This window comes from Pongo pygmaeus, chromosome 10 (genome assembly GCF_028885625.2).
Source record: "Pongo pygmaeus isolate AG05252 chromosome 10, NHGRI_mPonPyg2-v2.0_pri, whole genome shotgun sequence".
NCBI lineage: Eukaryota > Metazoa > Chordata > Mammalia > Primates > Hominidae > Pongo > Pongo pygmaeus.
The window spans coordinates 111,160,724-111,181,733 of NC_072383.2; the positions used below are offsets into that span (position 1 = coordinate 111,160,724).

At 41.4% G+C, this 21,010-nt stretch overlaps 1 protein-coding gene across 4 annotated transcripts in view; it reads left to right on the forward strand.

Moving 5' to 3' along the window:
• The window catches only part of PTPN11 (protein tyrosine phosphatase non-receptor type 11), a 97,545-nt gene extending 76,862 nt beyond the window's left edge, over nucleotides 1-20,683 (forward strand). For all 4 annotated transcript variants that reach the window (XM_054443519.2, XM_054443520.2, XM_063647115.1 and 1 more), the window contains exons 14-16: nucleotides 12,941-13,053; nucleotides 15,486-15,587; nucleotides 16,606-20,683. In XM_054443519.2, coding sequence (XP_054299494.1) covers nucleotides 12,941-13,053; nucleotides 15,486-15,555 — 183 coding nt within the window. In that variant the 3' untranslated portion in view covers nucleotides 15,556-15,587; nucleotides 16,606-20,683. The remainder of the gene's footprint in view (nucleotides 1-12,940; nucleotides 13,054-15,485; nucleotides 15,588-16,605) is intronic.
• Nucleotides 20,684-21,010: the final 327 nt, after the last annotated feature.

Consider the following 21,010-nt stretch of genomic DNA (forward strand, 5'->3'; position numbering starts at 1 on the left):
GGGCTGGCATGCGGATTCTCATTCTCTTGCTAGGCCTCTTGGATACGCTCTCCTTTTGAGCAGGAGGACAGGCTCTGATAGACAACTGTTTGATTTGGGAATGGGAAACAAACTCCCAACTAAAAAGGCCTCTGGAAACTGTTAATTATTCTCTACTTCTCAGCTCTGATTTTTCACTGCAGAGGAGCTTAGGGAAGGGCACCATCCTATCAGCCTGGCCTGCCAGATTGAAGAACTGCCGTGCAGAAAGGTTCTGATGTTCTCAGGCTCACGTGGCAAGCATAAAACTCAAAGCCTTGAAGTTTCTAGCCTGTTCCAGCCTTGATCCAGGCCATGTTTATCCTGATTCCATCCTTTAAAACGAATGCCTCACTCTTAATAGCGCACGGCAGTTTGAACCACTAATTTGGTCGAGTTGGAAACAGTGAAATTTCAATTTTAATAAGCTGTGCATAATGAAGAGGAATGTGGAATTGGAGCCTTTCCATCTGAAGCTATTCATAACAGGCACAAAGCTGAGTTAATTAGGAATATGCTGAGATGAAGGAAATGAGGAGAGCTGCTCTTTTGGGGGCTGTGCTTCTCTCCCCCACCCCTCAACCCCATTGCCATGCTGCAGATGGGGTGGTGTCTAAACATCAGTGGCGAGTGCCTGCATTACTCTGCTCGTTGCCTTCCAGAGAACTCAGCTTCTCCAAATGCTGAGCTCTTTTCAGAATGGGACCTGCCACCAATATTTGAAAGATTTCTAGCCTAGCAGAATAGCAGCCACGTTATCAAAGTTTGGTTGGCCAAAGTAAGGTACCTGCTAATTAGTTTAGTAGGTTTTCAGTCTGCACAGACATACAGGATTGTTTTATTGTACATAGACATCTTCAGAAACAGTGTTATGTATAGAAATGTAAGGTCAAAATTTGAACCTCAGTGCTTTAAATCTGAATTTGTATTAAGTGATATGAAATATTTAGATAGTTACTTTATTTTATATATGTCTTCCATTATACTTAATTTGGCCCAAGAATAGTTAGGCAAAAAGTTGCCCAAAGAGAAGGATTTCTTAGTAAATACAAAGAGAATGTAACATAGTTGCTACAAGTTGGAGCATGTTCAGGGATGTCTTTTTTTTTTTTTTTTTTTTGAGAGAGAGGTCTCTCTCTCTGTTGTCCTGGCTGGAGTGCAGTGGTGCAATCATGGCTCACGGCAGCCTCAATCTCCCGGGCTTAAGCGATCCTCCCACCTCAGCCTCCCACGTAGCTGGGACTACAGGCATGTGCCACCACACCTAGCTAATTTTCGCATTTTTTGTAGTGTCACGGTTTCGCCATGTTGCCCAGGCTAGTCTCGAATTCCTAGGCTCAAGCAGTGCTCCTGCCTCAGCCTCTCTGAGTAGTTAGGACTACAAATTTGTGGCACCATGCCCGGCTAATTTTTTTATCTTTATTTTGTAGAGACAAGGTCTCACTGTGTTGCCCAGGCTAGTCTCGAGCTCCTGGGCTCAAATAATCTTCCCGCTTTGGGTTTCCAAAGTGCTGGGATTACAAGTGTGAGCCACTGAGCCCAGTGACCTCTGGATTTTAAAAATGTGTAGGCTTTGATTATTTATTTTTAAAAATGAAATCCTGCAATATATAGTTTTCTGCATTGTGTGGTTTGAATCAATCTGGGAACTGGCTCACTGGCTGATTGTGGTAAAGTAAGAAATACTTAATTTAGTAGAAAGTTTAAATGGCAGACATAACATTAAACCCAGCTGATTTACAAATGAAGCAAAAAAACAAAACTCATTCAGGATAATTGGTTATTCTTAAAATACAGTCATTTCTAAAATTATAAAGTGTTCAGGACCTTTGGGAGTAGAAGAATTTGCTAAAGAAGGATCAGTGAAAAAAAGGAATGATGGGTGAAGAGCTGTGGAGAAGGAAGAGAAGAAACAGCACAAGGAAGGAAGAATATAAAATCAGACGTGGGAATCCAGGGGAAAGTGCAAACGAAGCAAGATTGAGCAAATTCTCAAGTTTTTATAAACAGTTCTCACGCTCTGCCAGTTCCTTGGAGGTAGACTTTTTTGTTAACTTCCAACTACAGTAGTGAAAAAAAAAAAAAAACCCTCAAATTTGCAAAAGCAGTCTGTGGAATTTTCTTTACCCAGCTTTCCTGACTGTTAACTTTTTAGCACACTTAACTTTATCATTTATTCTCTCTGTTTAAAATTAAAAATGTAAATTTTTAAAAGTAAAATGTTTGTCGGTTACAAACATTTATACCCCTGTCTCTAAATATCATTTCATTTTAAAAAATAATCAAGCCTACACATTCTAAAATGTGTATATTTTCTAAAAATAAGGGCATTCTTTTACATAACCAGTGTCACAATTATTTGATACAATGATCAGAATCAGGAAACTAACATTGATATAACACTATTATCTAACCTACAGACCATCTTCAAATTTTGCCAGTTTGTCCTGCTAGTATCTTTTATGGGTCCAGTGTCACACAGTGCATTTGGTTATAATGTATCTTTTTTCTCTTTTTTGAGACAGGGTCTCACTTTGTTGCCCAGGTTGGAGTGCAGTGGTGCAATTATGGCTCATGGCAGCCTTGACCTCCTTGGGCTCAGGGGATCCTCCCACCTCAGCCTCTCGAGTAGCTGGGGACCACAGGCGTGCACCACTATGCCTGGCTAAGTTTTGTATTTTTTGTAGAGATGGAGCTTCGCCCTGTTGCCCCGGCTGGCCTTGAACTCCTGGGCTCAAGTGACCCTCCCGCCTTGGCCTCCCAAAGTGCTGGGATTACAGGCGTGAGCTACCACACCTGGCCAGTTATTAGTATGTTTAGTCTCTTTAATCTGGAACAGTTTCTCAGTCATTCTTTATTTTTCATGACCTGGATGTTTTTGAAGAGTTTAGACCAGCTATTTAGTAGAATGCCTTTCAATTTGGATTTGTCCGGTGTTTTCTCTTGACTATATTCTAGTCATGCATTTTTGGCAGGACTGTCACAGAAATGTTGTAGTCTTCTTAGTACATCACCCCAGGTGCACACTGTTGATCTGATTCATTACTAGTGATGTTAACTTTGATCACTTGAATAAGGTAGTGTCTGTCAAATTTGTCCACCATAAAGTTACTTGAGCAAAATGTAGCTGGGACTACAGGCGTAGCAAAAAATGTAACAAAAAGTAGTATTTTTGCTACATTTTTTTTTTTTTAGGAAAAAAGTATTTTTCCCTTTAAGTTAATCTCTTGTCCATAAAGTTATTATTTTTCCCTTTTAAGTTAATATCTTGTTGGTACATACTGGAGACTGCGTAAATTACCTATTTCTCATAATACTTTTTTTTTTTCGAGACGGAGTTTTGCACTGTCTCCCAGGCTAGAGCGCAGTGGCACAATCTCGGCTCAGTGCAAGCTCCGCCTCACGGGTTCACACCATTCTCCTGCCTCAGCCTCCCAAGTAGCTGGGACTACAGGCACCTGCCATCACACCTGGCTAATTTTTTTGTATTTTTAGTAGAGATGGGGTCTCACTGTGTTAGCCAGGATGGTCTCGATCTCCTGACCTGACTTTCTGATCCTCCTGCCTCGGCCTCCCAAAGTGCTGGGATTACAGGCGTGAGCCACCGCGCCCGGCTCTCATAATACTTTTTGCCTACTAATTTTATATTCATTGATTAAATTCTTGCCTGAAAAAATTACTACTGTGGTATTTGCCAAATGGCAATTTTCTGTTTCCATCATTGCCTTTCCCCCAGCTTTTAAAAGTATGTGACAAAGAAAAATTGTATATAAAGTGTACACCTTGATATTTTGATATATGTATACTTTGTGAAATGCTTATCAAAATTGAGTTAAATAATGCATCCAACATCTCAGTTACTTTTTTTTTTTGAGACAGAGTCTTGGTCTGTCACCCAGGGTGGAGAGCAGTGCCATAATCTCGGCTCATTACTACCTCCACCTCCCAGGTTCAAGTGATTCTCCTGCCTCCGCCTCCCCAGTAGCTGGGATTACAGGTGCCTGCCATCACACCCGGCTCATTTTTGTATTTTTAGTAGAGATGGGGTTTCACCACGTTGGCCAGGCTGGTCTCGAACTCCTGACCTCAAATGATCCACCCGCCCTGGCTTTCCAAAGTGCTGGGATTACAGGTGTGAGCCACTGTGCCAGGCCACTCTTAGTAAATTTTAAGTGTACATTTTTTTTTTTTCCCAGATGGAGTCTCACTTTGTCACCCCGGCTGGAGTGCTGTGGCATGATCTTGGCACACTGGAACCTCTGCCTCCTGGGTTCAGGTGCTTCTCCCACCTCAGCTTCCCAAGTAGCTGAGACTACAGGCACCCGCCACCATGCCTGGCTAATTATTGTATTTTTAGTAGAGATGGGGTTTCACCATGTTAGCCAGGCTGGTCTCGGACTCCTGACCTCAGGTGATCCGCCCACCTCGGCCTCCCAAAGTGCTGAGATTACAGGCATGAGCCACCACGCCCAGCCACATTATGTTATTATTAACTATAATCACCATGCTGTACATTAGATCTCCAAAATGTATTCATCTTATGTAACTTCAAGTTTGTATCCTTTGACCAAGGTCTCCTTGTTTTCCCCACCCCCAACTGCTGGTAATCACTGCTTTAACCTCAGTTTTTATGAGTTTGACTGGTATAGATCCCACATACAAATGAGATCAGGCAGTGATGGTTTATTTCGCTTAGCATAATGCCATCCATGTTCTTGCAAATGACATGATTTTCTTCTTTTTAAAAATAATATTCCCACTGGACACGTTGGCTCATGCCTGTAATCCCAGCACTTTGGAAGGCTGAGGAGAGCGGATCACTTGAGGTCAGGAGTTCGAGACCAGCCTGGCCAACATGGTGAAACCCCATCTCTACCAAAAATATAAAAAATTAGCTGGGTGTGGTGGCGCACACCTGTGATCCCAGCTACTTGGGAGACTGAGGCAGGAGGATCGCTTGAACTCAGGAGGCGGAGGTTGCAGTGAGCTAAGATGGTGCCACTGCACTTTAGCCTGGATGTTGATGTTGTTCCACTTGTTTATTTTTACTTTGGTTCCCTGTGCTTTTGGTATCAAATCCTAAAAACCATTGCCATGACCATTGTCATGTTGCTTTCCCCATATGCTTTCTTCTAGAACTTTTAAGATTCATCATTCCCTTTTCTGTTTTTAGTTGCAAGCCTACTATAAGGAAGGGCTTTTCTTTCTCCCTTATTTATTTATTCATGTCTATCAGAATGGGCACCTTACTACTGTTTTTGTTGTTAGTGTTTGAATTGACTTGAATTTGGCTAGTGGGAACCTTTTCAGATTGGGTACTCTGTCCTTTTGAAAATGTTTCCATTTTCAAGCACTTCTTTAGACTTTAGAAGATGGTCTAGGCTCATCTTCTCCTTTCCCAGCCATTTTTCAAAGGAACCTGATTCCTTTTAGTGAAGAGTAGTATTTTGAAACCAATATCTGGGCACTGGGTCTACTTGTTTGTATTGGTACAATGTTCTTTGAATTGCTAATTAGCTGATCAATTACTGCTTTATTTGAGTTCCCTCTTTCTAAAACTTCACATATGTGTACAGATGGTCCTTGACTTATGATGGTTCAACTTACGATTTTTGATTTTATGATGGTTTGAGAGCAATACATCCATTCTGTTTTTCACTTTTCATTCAACACTTTATTTTAAAATAGGTATTGTGAGATGATATTGCCCACCTATAGGCTAATGTAAGTGTTCTGAGCACGTTTAAAGTAGGCTAGGCTAAGCTGTGGTGTTTGGTAGGTTAGATACATTAAATGCATTTTCGACTAGTGATATTTTCAACTTACAGTTTATTGGGATGTATCCCCATAAAGTCGAGGAGCATTATACATATCTCTGTATAGTAGAGTGAGTTCCTTATACCTTTCATCCACTTTCCCCTGAAGTTAACATTTTACCTAACCATGATACATTTATCAAAACTAAAACATTAACATCGATACATTGCTATTAACTAAACTCTAGAGTTTAATTGGATTTTGCCAGTTTTCCAACGAATATCCTTTTTCTGTTCCAGGATCCAATTCATGATCACACATTGAGTTTGGTCACTTGTCTCTGTAGTCTTCTCCAATCTGTGACAGTTTCTTAGGCTTTCCTTGTTTTTCATGACCTTGATGATTTTTAAGAGTACTGGTCAGATATCTTGTAGGATATCCCTCAACTTGTGTTTAATCTTATGTTTTCTCATGATTAGACTTGAGTAATGGATTTTTGGGAAGAATACCACAGAGGTATATTGTTAAGTGTTCTCATCACTTGGAGGTAAATGTTATCAATGTGGCCTGGTGATGTTAAACTTGTCAGTTTGTTTAGTTAGTATCTGCCAGTTTTTTCTCATTGCATGATTACAAATCCTCCTTAACTTATGATGGGGTGATGGGGTTACAGCCTGATAAGCCCATCATAAATTGAAAATATCATAAGTCAAAAATGCATTTAATGTTATCTAAACTACTAAACATCACAGCTTAGCCTAGCCTGCTTTAAACGTACCTAGGACACTTACATTAGCCTACAGTTGGGCAAAATCATCTCATGGAAAGCCTGTTTTATAACATGTTGCATATCTCATGTAATGTGTTGAGTACTGTACTCAGAATGAAAAACAGAAGGGTTGTATTGCTTTTGCACCATCATAAAATAAAAAAAACCATAAGGCAAACCATTATGAAGTTGGAGACTGCCCGTACTTTTTTCCCCTTTCCCTGTTCAGTTCTTTGGAAGAAAGTCATTTAGTTCAGACTATACTCAAGAGAAGGGAAATAAAGCTCCATCTCTTGGAGCTTAATTGAAACTGGAATGACTAGTTTCTATATACATTATTTAGAGTCCTTTTGTAAGAAATATTTGTTCCTTCTGTCCATTTATTTATTCCATTATTTATATTGATAGAGATGCATGTATATTTATTTTATACTTTAGGTTATAATCTATTTTTCTTGCTCAAGTTGTTACAGCTTTGGTCACCGGGAGGTTCTTCAGATTGGCTCCTGTGTCCTTTGACATGTCCCCACCCTCTTGTTTCTGAGTACTTCTCTACTTTGGCATTACAAAAGGTGTTCCAGGCTCCTCTTACATTTTTCCCTGCCGCAGCCCTAGAATCATCCATTTTTCTATGGAGCCCTGGTTCCTTTTACTTTAGATGGGGGTTTAGAAACCAGTCTGGGTGTTGGGTATGCTAATTGCTACTGGAATCACTGCTTCTAGGCCCTCTCAGCAGATAGAGCTAGAAAACATATGGCTGTATATGAATCCATGGATTCACATACATCTATAATTGTTTTCTGTATCTGGCCATCTGTATATATATTAAGCTAAACATGAGTTCATACCGATGTCTCAGACTCTAATCCATTGCTGCAGGGCTCATTCTTGCCTTCCTCTTGCTTATTTGTGACTTCTTTCTCTAACAGGGAGAAACCCCAGTCTCATTATCACCAACTTATCTACTCATTTGTTCAACCCTGGTATAGGTGTATAGTTTCAGAATTACTAACCTATACCCGTGTGAGAATTGTATTTGCCAACTAGGCACTTCTTGTTTGAAGGAAATACATACAACACAGGTAGCATCTCTACACTTCAGTATACAGAGATCTGAACAGTGTTCTCTCTGAGTGAATCATATTGCAGGACAGAAATTACTTTTAAAAATTGCGTAATGGGTTAGGCCTATAATCCTAGCACTTTGGGAGGCTGAGGTGGGCAGATCACCTGAGGTCAGGAATTCAAGACCAGCCTGGCCAACATGGTAAAACCCCATCTCTACAAAAAATACGAAAATTAGCTAGGCATGGTGGCATGTGCCTGTAATCCCAGCTACTCTGGAGGCTGAGGCACGAGAAACACTTGAACCTGGGAGGCAGAGGTTGTAGTGAGCCGAGATTGCGCCACTGTACTCCAGCCTGGGCGACAGAGTGAGACTCCATCTCAAAAAAAAAAAAAAAAAAAAATTCCATAATGATAGCAGAACTGGAATAGAAATGGGATCGCACAGGCTGAATTTCAGTTGTTGCAACATTAAACGAGCAAGATTTAAACTGACCTTGTGTGGCACTTGCTATTTGGCTGCTCATATTTTATTAGACACTTTCTTTTTGTTTGGTGTCATTCCTTTGAGAAATATTTGAGTGCCTTTTCTGTTGCAGACATTGATTAAATGCTGAGGTTGTAACAATGAAGAAGATAGCCATGGCTGTTGCCTCATGGAACTGAAGTTTTACCAGATGTAAAATTTGAGTTAACATGAGGCCGTGCCCCCATGTGCCCTACTGTTTCTTCACACAGCTCCCTTCATCTCCTTGGTCCAATGAAAAGGTTTTTTCATACTTGTTCATTAATTCCTGCATTAATTAAAGTAGGTTGTACTGTGCCAGGCACCGGGAATATTTAAGTAGTTGTGTTCCTGAAATGGAAATAAATCCAGCATGGTTGGAGTAGAAGGAGTTGGGGGGCAATGTGGAGTGTGATGGGGAGATTGGAAAAGTAAGCTGAGACCAGATTTTTTAGTTTGGAAGGAGAGGTGGGGCTTGTAGGCCATATTACAGATTTTAGACTTTATTTGGAGGGAAATGGAAGTCATTGAGGAGTCTGAAGCAGGGGAATGACATAAAAAGATCCTCATTTTAGGCCGGGTGTGATGGCTCATGCGTAATTCCAGCACTTTGGGAGGCTGAAGTGGGTGGATCGCTTGAGGCCAAGAGTTTGAGACTAGCCTGGGCAACATGGTGAAACCCTGTCTCTACCAAAAATACAAAAATTAGCTGGGCCTGGTGGCTCACGCCTCTAGTCCCAGCTACTTGGGAGGCTGAGGCATGAGAATCGCTTGAACCCGGGAGGCAGAGATTGCAGTGAGCCGAGATTGTGCCACTGCATTCCAGGCTGGGTGACAAGAGTGAAACTTTGTCTCAAAAAAAAAAAAAGACCCTCATTTTGAAAGAGGACCCTGGCTTGAGGGTGAAGAATGGGTGGGCACCAGGCTTGAGCAGCTGCAGGGGCCAGTGAGGAGCTGCTGCAGTGCTGCACGTGAGAACTCATCATGGTTTGGTCAGGGTGGGCAGGACTGACAGTGAGCACAGAGTGAAGTAAAACCAGCAAGATTTCATGATTGGATAGTGGAAGGAATCCTGGTGTTTGTAGTCTTCAAATGTGAACCCAGAGTGCACTGGACAAGTAGTCTAGGCTGCTCTGTAACCAAGGCAAGTGTTTTCATTTTACCCTCTCTTCCTGCTCTTGGCCTTTGGATTTTTTGTAATTTAAGGTTTATGAATGTAATCAGTTACTTCACATGGAAAGATACTTAATACCAGATGATTCTGGGGTCTTGTGATCAATCCCTTCTCTCAATCTTGGGTGTGTGTCAGTTGGCAAGGCCATAAGATTTGTTATAAACATTGCAGAAGGCTTGGTTACTGTGCTGTGATGTTGAATTTGGGTGGAGATAGATCAATTTCAGATGATTTCCTAGGCCTCAGAAACACATTACCCTCTACTCCACAAACACAAATCAAAACAAAACAATCCCTATTCCCTGAGAATTTCTCTTGATCTATAACACAGCCTGGGCTGTCACAGTACTGAGACAAGCCCATCTGATATGTGAGTCAGTTTTATTTCTTGATTTTCTACATAAGCTAAAAAGTTGCAACATTTTAATGCTTTTCCTTGGATTCCTTTGAGTCATTGAAGTAATTCCTGTTTCATTTGTACTAATTATTCCACACTAGAAAATTCTGTTGTAATCACTTTATGTATTAATAGAAATACTGATTTTTATTTTCAAGGAAGTATTGAGTAGGGAGGGGGAAATAGGGATTTGCTATTCAATGGGTATAGAGTTTCACTAATACAAGACAAAAAACTTCAGAGATCTTCTATACAGCAGTGGGTATATAGTTAACAATACTGCACATCTAACAGTTTGTTAAGAGGGCAGATCTCATGTCATGTGTTTTAAAATTTACTTTTAAAAAAAGTATCGAGTAAAAAAGCAGTTTTACTCCTCAGTTTCTATTTATTGTATATTTAAAATTTTTATTTTAAAAAGTGAGTTGAGATTTTTAAACCTCAGGATGTTTTATTTTTTAAAAAATTTATTTTATTATTATTTTTTGAGATGGAGTCTCACTTTGTCACCGAGGCTGGAGTGCAGTGGTGTCTCGGCTCACTGCAACCTCCATCTCCCAGGTTCAAGTGATTCTGCTGCTTCAGCCTCTTGGGTAGCTGGGATTACAGGCGTGCGCCACCATGCCCGGCTAATTTTGTATTTTTAGTAGAGACGGGGTGTCACCATGTTGGCCAGGCTTGTCTTGAACTCCTGACCCTAAGTGACCACCTGCCTTGGCCTCTCAAAGTGCTGGGATTACAGGTATGAGCCACGGTGCCTTGCGGGGTAAGTTTTAAAATAATGTTCTCTGCTGGCTGGGCATGGTGGCTCATGCCTGTAAACCCAGCACTTTGGGAGGCGGAGGCAGAAGTATCGCTTGAGGCCAAGAGTTTGAGACCAGTCTGGGCAACATAATGAGACCCCCTCTCTACAAAAAATAAAAAAAAAATTTGTTGAGCATGGCATGTTCCTGTAGCTATTGGGAGGCTGAGGTGGGAGGATTGCTTGAGCCCAGGAGTTTGAGGCTGCAGTGAGCTATCATTGCACCACTGCGCTCTAGCCTGGGTGACAGAGTGAAACCCTGTCTCTTAAAAAACAAAGAAACAAAAAAGGGCCAGGCGTGGTGGCTCATGCCTGTAACCCCAGCACTTTGGGAGGCCGAGGCGGGTGGGTCACTTGAGGCCAGGAATTTGAGACCAGCCTGGCCAACATGATGAAACCCCATCTCTACTAAAAATACAAAAATAAGCTGGGTGTTGTGGTGCAGACCTGTAATCCCAGCTACTTGGGAGGCTGAGGCAGAGAATTGCTTGAACCTGGGAGGCAGAGGCTGCAGTGAGCCGAGATCACACCACTGCACTCCAGCCTGGGCGACAGAGCGAGACTCCATCTCAAAAACAACAACAACAAAAAAACCAAACAAAAGTTCTTGCCAATTCTTCCATTTAATATTTAATTTTGAATTATATTGTATCTTTCTAAGCGTTGTTTCGTATATAAGCAAAGATTTTTCAGTGCTAAACATTTATGACTGCTATTCAGAAATGGTTATTTACAAGTCTTTTTGTTTTAAGAAAATGGCTGTTCAAAAAATTAAAATAGTATATAAACCAAACAAAATATTTTTGCTTTGGATGTCTGATTTGCAGCTTGTTCCCTACACTATAAGTTCTTACTGACTGCTTTATCACTTAATAGATTGGTTTGGCTACTTTGACAGAGGCAAATAGTATTAGACAAAAAATTATTTTTTATATTTATTTTTTGAGACAGTCTCACTCCATCACCCAGGCTGCAGTGCAGTGGCCTGATCTTAGCTCACTGCAACCTCCGCCTCCCAGGTTCAAGTGATTCTCATGCCTCAGCCTCCTGAGTAGCTGGAATTATAGGCATGCACCACCACACTCAGCTAATTTTTGTATTTTTAGTAGAGACAGGGTTTTGCCATGTTGACCAGGCTAGTCTGGAACTCCTGACCTCAAGTGATCCATCTGCTTTGGCCTCCCAAAGTGCTGGGATTACAGGCATGAGCCACCATGCCCAGCCCTATTTTTTATTTTTTAGAGATGGATCTCACTCTGTTGCTCGGGCCGGAGTGCAGTGGTGCGATCATAGCTTACTGCAGCCTTGAATTCCTGGGCTCAAGCAATTCTCCTGCCTCAGCCTCCCGAGTAGCTGGGACTACAGGCTTGCGCCACCAGGCCTGGCTTGTACATTAGTATTTGATATGGCTACCCTAAGGGCAATCCTATAGTGAAGTCAACATTAGATAATGATGCTCATCTGATGGATTTTCAGAGTTGGCTGTTTCCAGGTGCCTATAGGAGTAGAAAAGGGTGATAAACCACCTAACTAGATGTCCTACCAAATATAGTTCACTCCATATCTGAGATGAGACTGCATGACTGCTGGTTTTCTTTGCCTTTTTCCCTCCAGGGTATCATCAGAACCAAAAATAAAGTTTTAAAGGTGGGTCGGGTGTGTGTTGGCTCATGCCTGTAATCCTAGCACTTTGGGAGGCTGAGGCGGGTGGATCATCTGAGCTCAGGAGTTCAGGACCAGCCTGGCTAACATGGTAAAGCCCCATCTCTACTAAAATACAAAAAGTTAGCCGGGCATGGTGGTGGGCATCTGTAATCTCAGCTACTCAGGAGGCTGAGGCACGAAAATCGCTTGAACCCCGGAGACGGAGGTTGCAGTGAGCCGAGATCATGCCGCTGCACACTAGCCTGAACAACAGAGCAATGCTCTGTCTCCAAACAAACAAAAAAGGTGCCAGAGTCTTTTCCAGGAGTGAGGGGAGATACAATGAAGTGTGTTATTGTTTCTGATAAGAGTGCTACCATCTTTCATTCTTGTGTGCCATTTCTAGTTGGGGTGAATTTATTTTCGGAGTTCCTTTCCCAGCTGTTTACCTGAAAAACCATGAAATGTGTTCCACATGAACTATGAAATGATTAGATGCTAATGTGGCAAAGAAAGTGTGAATTCTCTCGTAGAAACAGGGACATTTGGTTCGGTACAGTAAGTTGTTAATGCGTGACTCTGTGCTTTCAAATTCTGTGGTTCAAAAGTACTTTTCACTCCTACTGTGTATGTACCTTGAGAAGGTGAATCCCCTAACAATTTGGTCAATGTATCAGTATTCTCAACCCATCTATCAATTTTTTTTTCTTTCTCTCTCTTTTTTCTTTTTTTGGGCAAAATACCTTTTTTGCTTTTTATCCCCTTAAAATAATCATTGTCCCTCACATGTGCACTCTTCCAAATTTCAGAAAAGCAAGAGGAAAGGTCACGAATATACAAATATTAAGTATTCTCTAGCGGACCAGACGAGTGGAGATCAGAGCCCCCTCCCGCCTTGTACTCCAACGCCACCCTGTGCAGAGTAAGTAGTGCTGAAGGAAATTCTTTTTACCTGGTCTTGGTGGTTTAAAAAGGTTTAAAAAACAAAAACAAAAAAAACCCCACAAGTTTGTAGCACATGCCTTTTACTGGTGCACGTTCCTGTTGCCCCACTGTTAGTTTATCTGTGACTGGTGATATCTATGGATTGTGTTAATGCCATCTCAACCACGTTTTAATTTTCCTAAGCTGGCCAGGCACAGTGGCTCATGCCTGTAATCCCAGCACTTTGGGAGGCCGAGGTTCATGGATTACTTTGAAGTCAGGAGTTCGAGACCAGCCTGGCCAACATGGTGAAACCTCTACTAAAAATACAAAAATTAGTCGGGCATGGTGGCACATGCCTGTGATCCCAGCTACTCAGGAGGCTGAGGCAGGAGAATCGCTTGAACCCAGGAAATGGATGTTGCAGTGAGCTGAGATCACGCCACTGCACTCCAGCCTGGGCGATAGAGTGAGCCTCTGTCTAAAAATAAAATAAAATAAAATAAATTCCTAAACTGAAGGCTGACTCCTATGCTAGCTAGGATTATATGGGATTTTAAGTATATCAAGTGGTGGTTCTCCAAGAAGAATCTAATTTTTCTTTTGATGGGCTGGGGATTGTAACAAAGGAAGGTCATATGTCTTAATGATGTGTTAAGGCTCTTTGCAAAATAAAAGTAAATAAATTGACCACTAATGTGTCAGCCCAGCCATGATCTGCTCATTTGCCACCAGTCAACAGAAATCTACTTTGGGTGTTTAAACCAGGAGTCAGCAAACTACAGCTCACAAGGCCAGATCTGGGCCATGGCCTGTTACCGTATGGCCCGTTAATGGTTTTAAAGGGTTGTAAAACAAAAGAACACAAAACAAAGACCCAATAACAAAACAAAGCCCGAAGAATAATATGTGACAGAGACCATGTATGGCACATACAGCCTAAAATACTGACTCTCAAGTCCTTCCCAGAAATCCTGCCCGACTCCTTGTTTAAAACACGGTAGGAAAGCATTTGTTAAATTGAGTATATGAATAGCAATTGTAAGTTACTATTTTTCTATATATTCGAAAGTCAACTGCTAGTATAACATTTACCTTTTATTTTTCCCTAAGAATCTTCTCTCTGTTTGCTTCCGATGTGGATTTTTAAACCCCTGCAGATTTTAATATTCTATATAAATGTTTTAGGTGGCATATATGAGGTTTATATTAACATTTGCTTTCTATTTAACATTGAAATGAAATTATACAGCAGAGGTATTTTCTCCTCCAAGTTGCCACTTCTTTCTATCTTTTTTCTTTTCTTTCCCAGTGGACTGCCTGGGAAAATTGATATTTTAAATTGCTCTCTGCAATAATTTGCAATGGAACTGGAATGCCAGGGTTCTGAGTCCTTGCTAGACAGCTCTTCCCTCCTGTTGGCAGGACTGAGTCAGCTGTCATGATTCCCTCAGTACCAGTGGCATGCCTGTGACAGAAGCCTGTCTGCCTTTCATTCCCGTCATCCCCCTTGTAGGGTTCAGGTCCAGGATACACTGGTCCTGGAGCCCCTCTCAGCCTGGCACCCACAGCTGCTGGGTTCCTCACTCTCCTGGACTGCTCTGATGTCACCTCCCTGCTCAGCAGAAAGGAGTCTGGGATCTTGATGCTTTCGCCCTCCGTCCTAGGCCCTAAACCACCCATTGCCCTTCACATAACTTGAGCTGGGGCTAAATAGATCTCTTATCACTGCCTGCCTGCTCCTGTATTTTCCCTTCTTGGAGCTTTTGCCTGTTCAGATCCCTCTACTGGAAATTAATGGGATTTCATTCTATGTGTGCATTTCCAACCTTTCTTCACAGTGTGATCCAAATGCCTCATCCTACAGGCCTCCTTAAAACAACTGCTTTCTGCCAGACCCCAGGGAGCACCAGGACTTGAGGCTTTTATTACATTTCTGTTGTTTTTTTGAGACGGAGTCTCGCTCTGTCACCCAGGCTGGAGTGCAGTGGCGCAATCTCTGCTCATTGCAACCTCCACCTCCCGAGTTCAAGAGATTCTTCTGCCTCAGCCTCTCAAGCAGCTGGGACTACAGGCATGTGCCATGACACCCGGATAATTTTTGTATTTTTAGTAGAGACGGGGTTCACCATATTGGCCAGGCTGGTCTTAAACTCCTGACCTCGTGATCCACCCACCTTGGCCTCCCAAAGTTCTGGGATTACAGGCGTGAGCCACCACACCCAGCCTTATTTCACTTCTGCCTCTGTAATTATATTGCTGTATGGCTATCTCTTCTTTCCCTGGGAATGTCAGGTCCTAGGCACAGGAACTGTGTCTGTATCGTATCTGGTGCCCAAAGAATGTAGTATGTATTTTATAGATATCATGTAAGCTTAAACAGCGTGGTCTACATTTTTGTAAATGTCTTTCTTTTTCTTTTCTCTCCAGAATGAGAGAAGACAGTGCTAGAGTCTATGAAAACGTGGGCCTGATGCAACAGCAGAAAAGTTTCAGATGAGAAAACCTGCCAAAACTTCAGCACAGAAATAGGTATATAAATGCAAGTGCTCTCTTGGTTAATTGTTTATATAATTGGCAGTATTTTTAAGCAGGCAAGCAATTTGGGAATGTTTTAGCAAAGTGTACCATAATTGAGTTTTACAAACCAGGCTCCTTTTTCCTCTCCCTGTGCTTCTTTTTCCAAGATGGTTTTAGTTTAGAGTTCATTAAACATTAACATCAAACACAGAATTAATTCTGCATGAGGCAAGGCTAGCACTTATTCCAGAGAAATGGCTGATACTGGTGGTAGAGTGCAGGTATCACTGTTCCTGCAATTTTTATTAGAGTTGGTTAGCCCAGGCTGTGCTGGGGGATGATCTGTAGGGATCTGGGAAGCATCAGGACTCAGCACTGGGTGGTTGGGAGTCAGGAAGCTTGAGTTCTCATTTCAGTCAGCCTCTGACTGGCTGTGTCGCATGGGGTGCTAGACCACTTGGCCTCCGACTGGGTCACCTACATCCCTTCCAGCTCTGCTGCTGGAAATTCATCTCTCCCATATGTCGCCTCCCTGTCAATTACGTTTTTTAAGTGTGACCCAAGTATGTGATGTATGTTTTCATGATAAATTAGAAACTTATCCAGGCGTGGTGGCTCACGCCTGTAATCCCAGCACTTTGGGAGGCCGAGGTGGGCGGATCACCTGAGGTCAGGAGTTCGAGACCAGCCTGAGCAACTAAAATAGTAGAGACCAACCCGTCTCTACTAAAAATAGAAAATTAGCTGTGCATGGTGGCGCATGCCTATAATCCCAGCTACTCAGGAGGCTGAGGCAGGAGAGGCAGAGGTTGCAGTGAGCCAAGATTGTGCCATTGCACTCCACCTGGGCCACAAGAGTGAAACTCCATCTCAAAAAAAAAAAAAAAACTCAGTGTCAGTATTTCATGTCGAAATTCCACTTCAATGGGTAGCGTAGTTAAAAGCTTCAAGTCTACCTTAAAATCACCTAATGCTTTGTTAAGCTTTTAGATATATGTTCCTTAAAAACTCTAACTTATTTCTTCCCCAGATGTGGACTTTCACCCTCTCCCTAAAAAGATCAAGAACAGACGCAAAAAAGTTTATGTGAAGACAGAATTTGGATTTGGAAGGCTTGCATTGTGGTTGACTACCTTTTGATAAGCAAAATTTGAAACCATTTGAAGACCACTGTATTTTAACTCAACAATACCTGCTTCCCAATTACTCATTTCCTCAGATAAGAAGAAATCATCTCTACAATGTAGACAACATTATATTTTATAGAATTTGTTTGAAATTGAGGAAGCAGTTAAATTGTGCGCTGTATTTTGCAGATTATGGGGATTCAAATTCTAGTAATAGGCTTTTTTTTTTCTTTTTATACCCTTAACCAGTTTAATTTTTTTTCCTCATTGTTGGGGATGATAAGAAGAAATGATTTGGGAAAATTAAGTAACAATGTCCTAGAAAAGTGAGAACAATCTCATTTACCATCATGTATCCAGTAGTGGATAATTCATTTTGATGGCTTCTATTTTTGGCCAAATGAGAATTAAGCCAGTGCCTGAGACTGTCAGAAGTTGGCCTTTGCACTGGCATTAAAGAGTCATAGAAAAAGAATCATGGATATTTATGAATTAAGGTAAGAGGTGTGGCTTTTTTTTTTTTCTTTTTTTCCAGCCATTGACCAATTATAGTTCGGCTGTTGACTGAGAAGGTTGTGGTGGGAAAACGTACGCCATATTTTCTTTGCATTTGAGTAATTGTCTTGTACTTAGAAAAAAGGCATCTATGAATGACCAGTGTTTTTGATTGTCAAATGTTGCTGACAAACTTACCCCAAAACTTTAGTGGCTTAAAAAGACCCGCCCCCAACTGTTTGTCAATCTGAGCTGGGCTCAGCTGGGCTGTTCTTCTGCCAGCCTGCAGGTGGCCACTCATGTGGTCAGCAGGTCGGCGGAGAGACTGGGATGGCTGGGCTTCTCTCTCTGCCTGCAGTCCTGAGTCTCTCCTTCTTCATGCAGTCTCTTTCAGTGGCCTGGCTGGCAGGGTAGCTAGACCTCTCACATGCAGCTCAGAGCTCCCAAGAGCTCAAAAGCAGAAATGGCCAGGCCTTCTGAAGACTTAAGTCCAGAATTTTCACAGTGTCCCTTCTACTTCCCTCTATTGATGATGATGATGATGATGATGATGATGATTTTTTCTAATCAGAAGAAATCTGGGGTATGCCCTCTACTTACTAAACAAGTCACAAGCCCAGCTCAGATTCAAGAAAAGGGTGTGAAGTAGAGGTGCAGTTAAGTGGGGGGCCACTAGTCTAACAGACGGTCACAACCAGTGCCATGGAAAACCAAGGATATTAGCAAAAGTAGAAGTTGCTAGTGACCTTGGGAAGCCGAAGCTGCTTACAGTAGCTGGGACAAGCTGAAAGTCAGACTAAGAAATAAAGAGAGGGCCTTCAAGAAGCTTCCTGAATGATTTCTGCCAGCCCTGAGCCTATTTTTGGAACCAGCCCATGGGGAAACTGATCTTGTGAGGATGGATGTGTTTAGGGACACAGGGCTTTTGAGAGCAGCACCACCCCACTGGGGCATCCCCAGACTTGGGAAACGTGACTCTTTGTTAATGCCACTGGGTTTTAGTCAGGCCACAGTGAGAAGGAACAGCCCTAACAGGCCTCCAGCCAGGTTGAATGAGCTCATTTTTGTTTTAGCCAACCAGTAAGATTTGCTAATGTTCTACCTTAAGTGCCTTCTCCAAAGACATCCCTCTTTGCCTCATATGTTGAATCATCCAGTGTGGATATTTCAATGAAAATATCATTGGTTGACTTTTGTGATGGTAATAATGCTATGGCATCTTTGCCATGAAGTTATGGCCTCCTTGGATTCTTCTGACTTTGGCTTCTGAAAGGAAGGCCTAGATCCAGCCCTGGTAGTAGTTCCTTTCTGAGGTCTCTCAGTCCCTTGAGACTCTGAGGTAGTTTGGCTGCCATTCTCACTGACAAAATGTATATCAGCCCCCACCTCCACCCCCCAATATTCCTTGAACTTTGAATTGCTTCAGAACACAGGTGTGGCCTGAAGGTATTCCCTTATTAGGGAAGTGTCACTGCTGTCTTCTAGTCAAACTTCTACAGAAAAAGATTCCAGTTCAGTATTTGCAGCAAGAAGCTTGAATCCTGTTCTTTTTATCGCATTGTTACATTGACTCATTCTCCATTTTGCTTTGGTTTTGTCTTGACTTGACTTGACTTTGGGGGTAAAGTCTTTCACCAGCACACAAGAGTTTGATTGTACAAATATATCTTCTGCATTAACATCTCTGCCTGTTGCTTAAGATCAGTTGCTTTTATACTCAGAATGGAAATACCTGATCTTGGCTAGTTTTGTTATAAGATATTGATTTCATTTAGATTTCCCTCCACGAGGTCAGCAAACTATCATGTTCTTATGTAAACTTAGGCCAAGGCCAGAGTTATCATAGTCCCTAGGTTGCTACGGCTTATCATGTGCTTGGTAAAAGGTGATCGCAGGTTCTCAGACAAGTTTACTTTACATGAGATGGAATCAGGCAGAGGGGCTGGGATGATGGAGAAAGCTCGAGGTGCAGGTTTAAAAAAAAGTTGTGGAAAGGAAAGTTCCAAAGAGGTGGTTTCTGAGGAAGTCAGAGCGCCCAGGGCCAGAGCAGTCAGTAATGGGTGAATGAGGTTATTTGGAAAGTCGGTGTGACAGACAGATGGATGCCATCTACTTCTAGGTTGCTGGTGGGTATTAAATATGCACAATATTCCATAGCTCACTGAGGATTTTAACATTATAAACATAGGATTTTATATTTTGGGGTGAAAGAGTTATCTGGCACATGGTATTGGAGTTTTTTAAAAAAGCCAAATTTCACAGTCTTAATAACTTTTTTTTTAAAAAAAAACTAAAAGGCGCTTCATGTCCAGTGTGTGGCCCTTCTTATGGTCATAAGAGAAACTTATGGTCATCTCTCCCACTGAAACCAAGGTCTTTTCAAATGTGTCTAAGTGGGGATGAGAAGACACGGGTAGGACTTTCTTGGTGTGTGTGCATTCTTTAAAGAGCCAAGTTGCTTCGGGGAAACAGCCAGGAAAATGGTCAAGATTATTTTTAGAGGTTATTTTATTGGGGATTTTAAGAACTAATAACATCTTGAGTTATTTTTAATTCAGGGGGATGTGGAAAGGTTTGCAATTGTGAAGTGTTTTGTTGTAGCTTAGTATCCATAAGGGAAACTTAGACTATAGACATAACTACAAAGCCAGTGCAGTTTTTGTTTCTGTATGTTGTTGGGGGAATCAAGTTTTACACATAGCAAGCACATGGCCTCCCTGATGTCAGGATGCCTTTGTTAGGATCTGTATTTGCCCTTAATTTTGTTGAAATCCTTTTTCCTTCTTCCTCTTGAAAAGTTCCAAAATATAGTTTATTGTATCTTTCATCACTAAAAATTTGTTCCTTTTTCACTACGGGCAGTTCACACAAGGCAAAAACTATTGAACAGTTGGTTTTAGTGTGTTGTATAACTTTGCTGTATATCAAACTAATTTTGACAAGTTTTCATCCTAAGCCTCAAATCATGTAATTAATAATTTGCCTGTTTATTTATGACCTAATTGTGATTCTTTTATTAATAAAAGCTAATGGGAAAAGGATCCCTGATTAAGCTGATGACTAGACCTACAATTAATTTTCCTGCAGTATATGAAGTATTGTACCAGAGTATTAAAAGATATGTAATATTTTATTGATAAATCTATCCTTTAAAAGGAATACGTTTTAGGATGTCATCATTTTGATGTGAATCATGTAAATGTTGATAATATGCTGTTTATTATACATTTAGTGTTTCAAGAGATTCACTTAATTGCCTTTTTGCCCACGTATATTATGTAGTCTATTTGCAACTGTTTTTAAAAAAATGACATTAAAAGAATAGTTTATGTAGAGAAACATTAGTGGATGTTAATTGTCTCCCCACCTATATTTATGGGTGTTAGCGCAACTGCTTTGCTAGTTGCAAAGCTGTATTATCAGAGTAAAAGTGTATTTGTAAACTGTATGGGAACTAAAAATTAGGAATAAAACCATTTTCTTATATGATGGCATTTGTTGTTTGCTTCATCAGAAACGTCCAGGAAAAAAATGGGATTATTGGTCACTCCATCTCTCACACTGGCAAAATACTGACATTTAGCAGCTCTTATCTAGAAGTGACTTGGAACATAGAATAAAGGCATGAGTTCCTCCATAATTCATTGAGTGTTTCCTGTAGAAATAGCTTTAGGAGATAGGGAGTTCTATTTGGGAGAACATACGAGTAAATCAAGAGTAAAAAGTATAGTCTGTGTAAAGTATAGAAGAAATGCTGGGCACGGTGGCGTGCCCCTGTAATCTCAGCTACTTGGAGGCTGAGACGGGAGGATT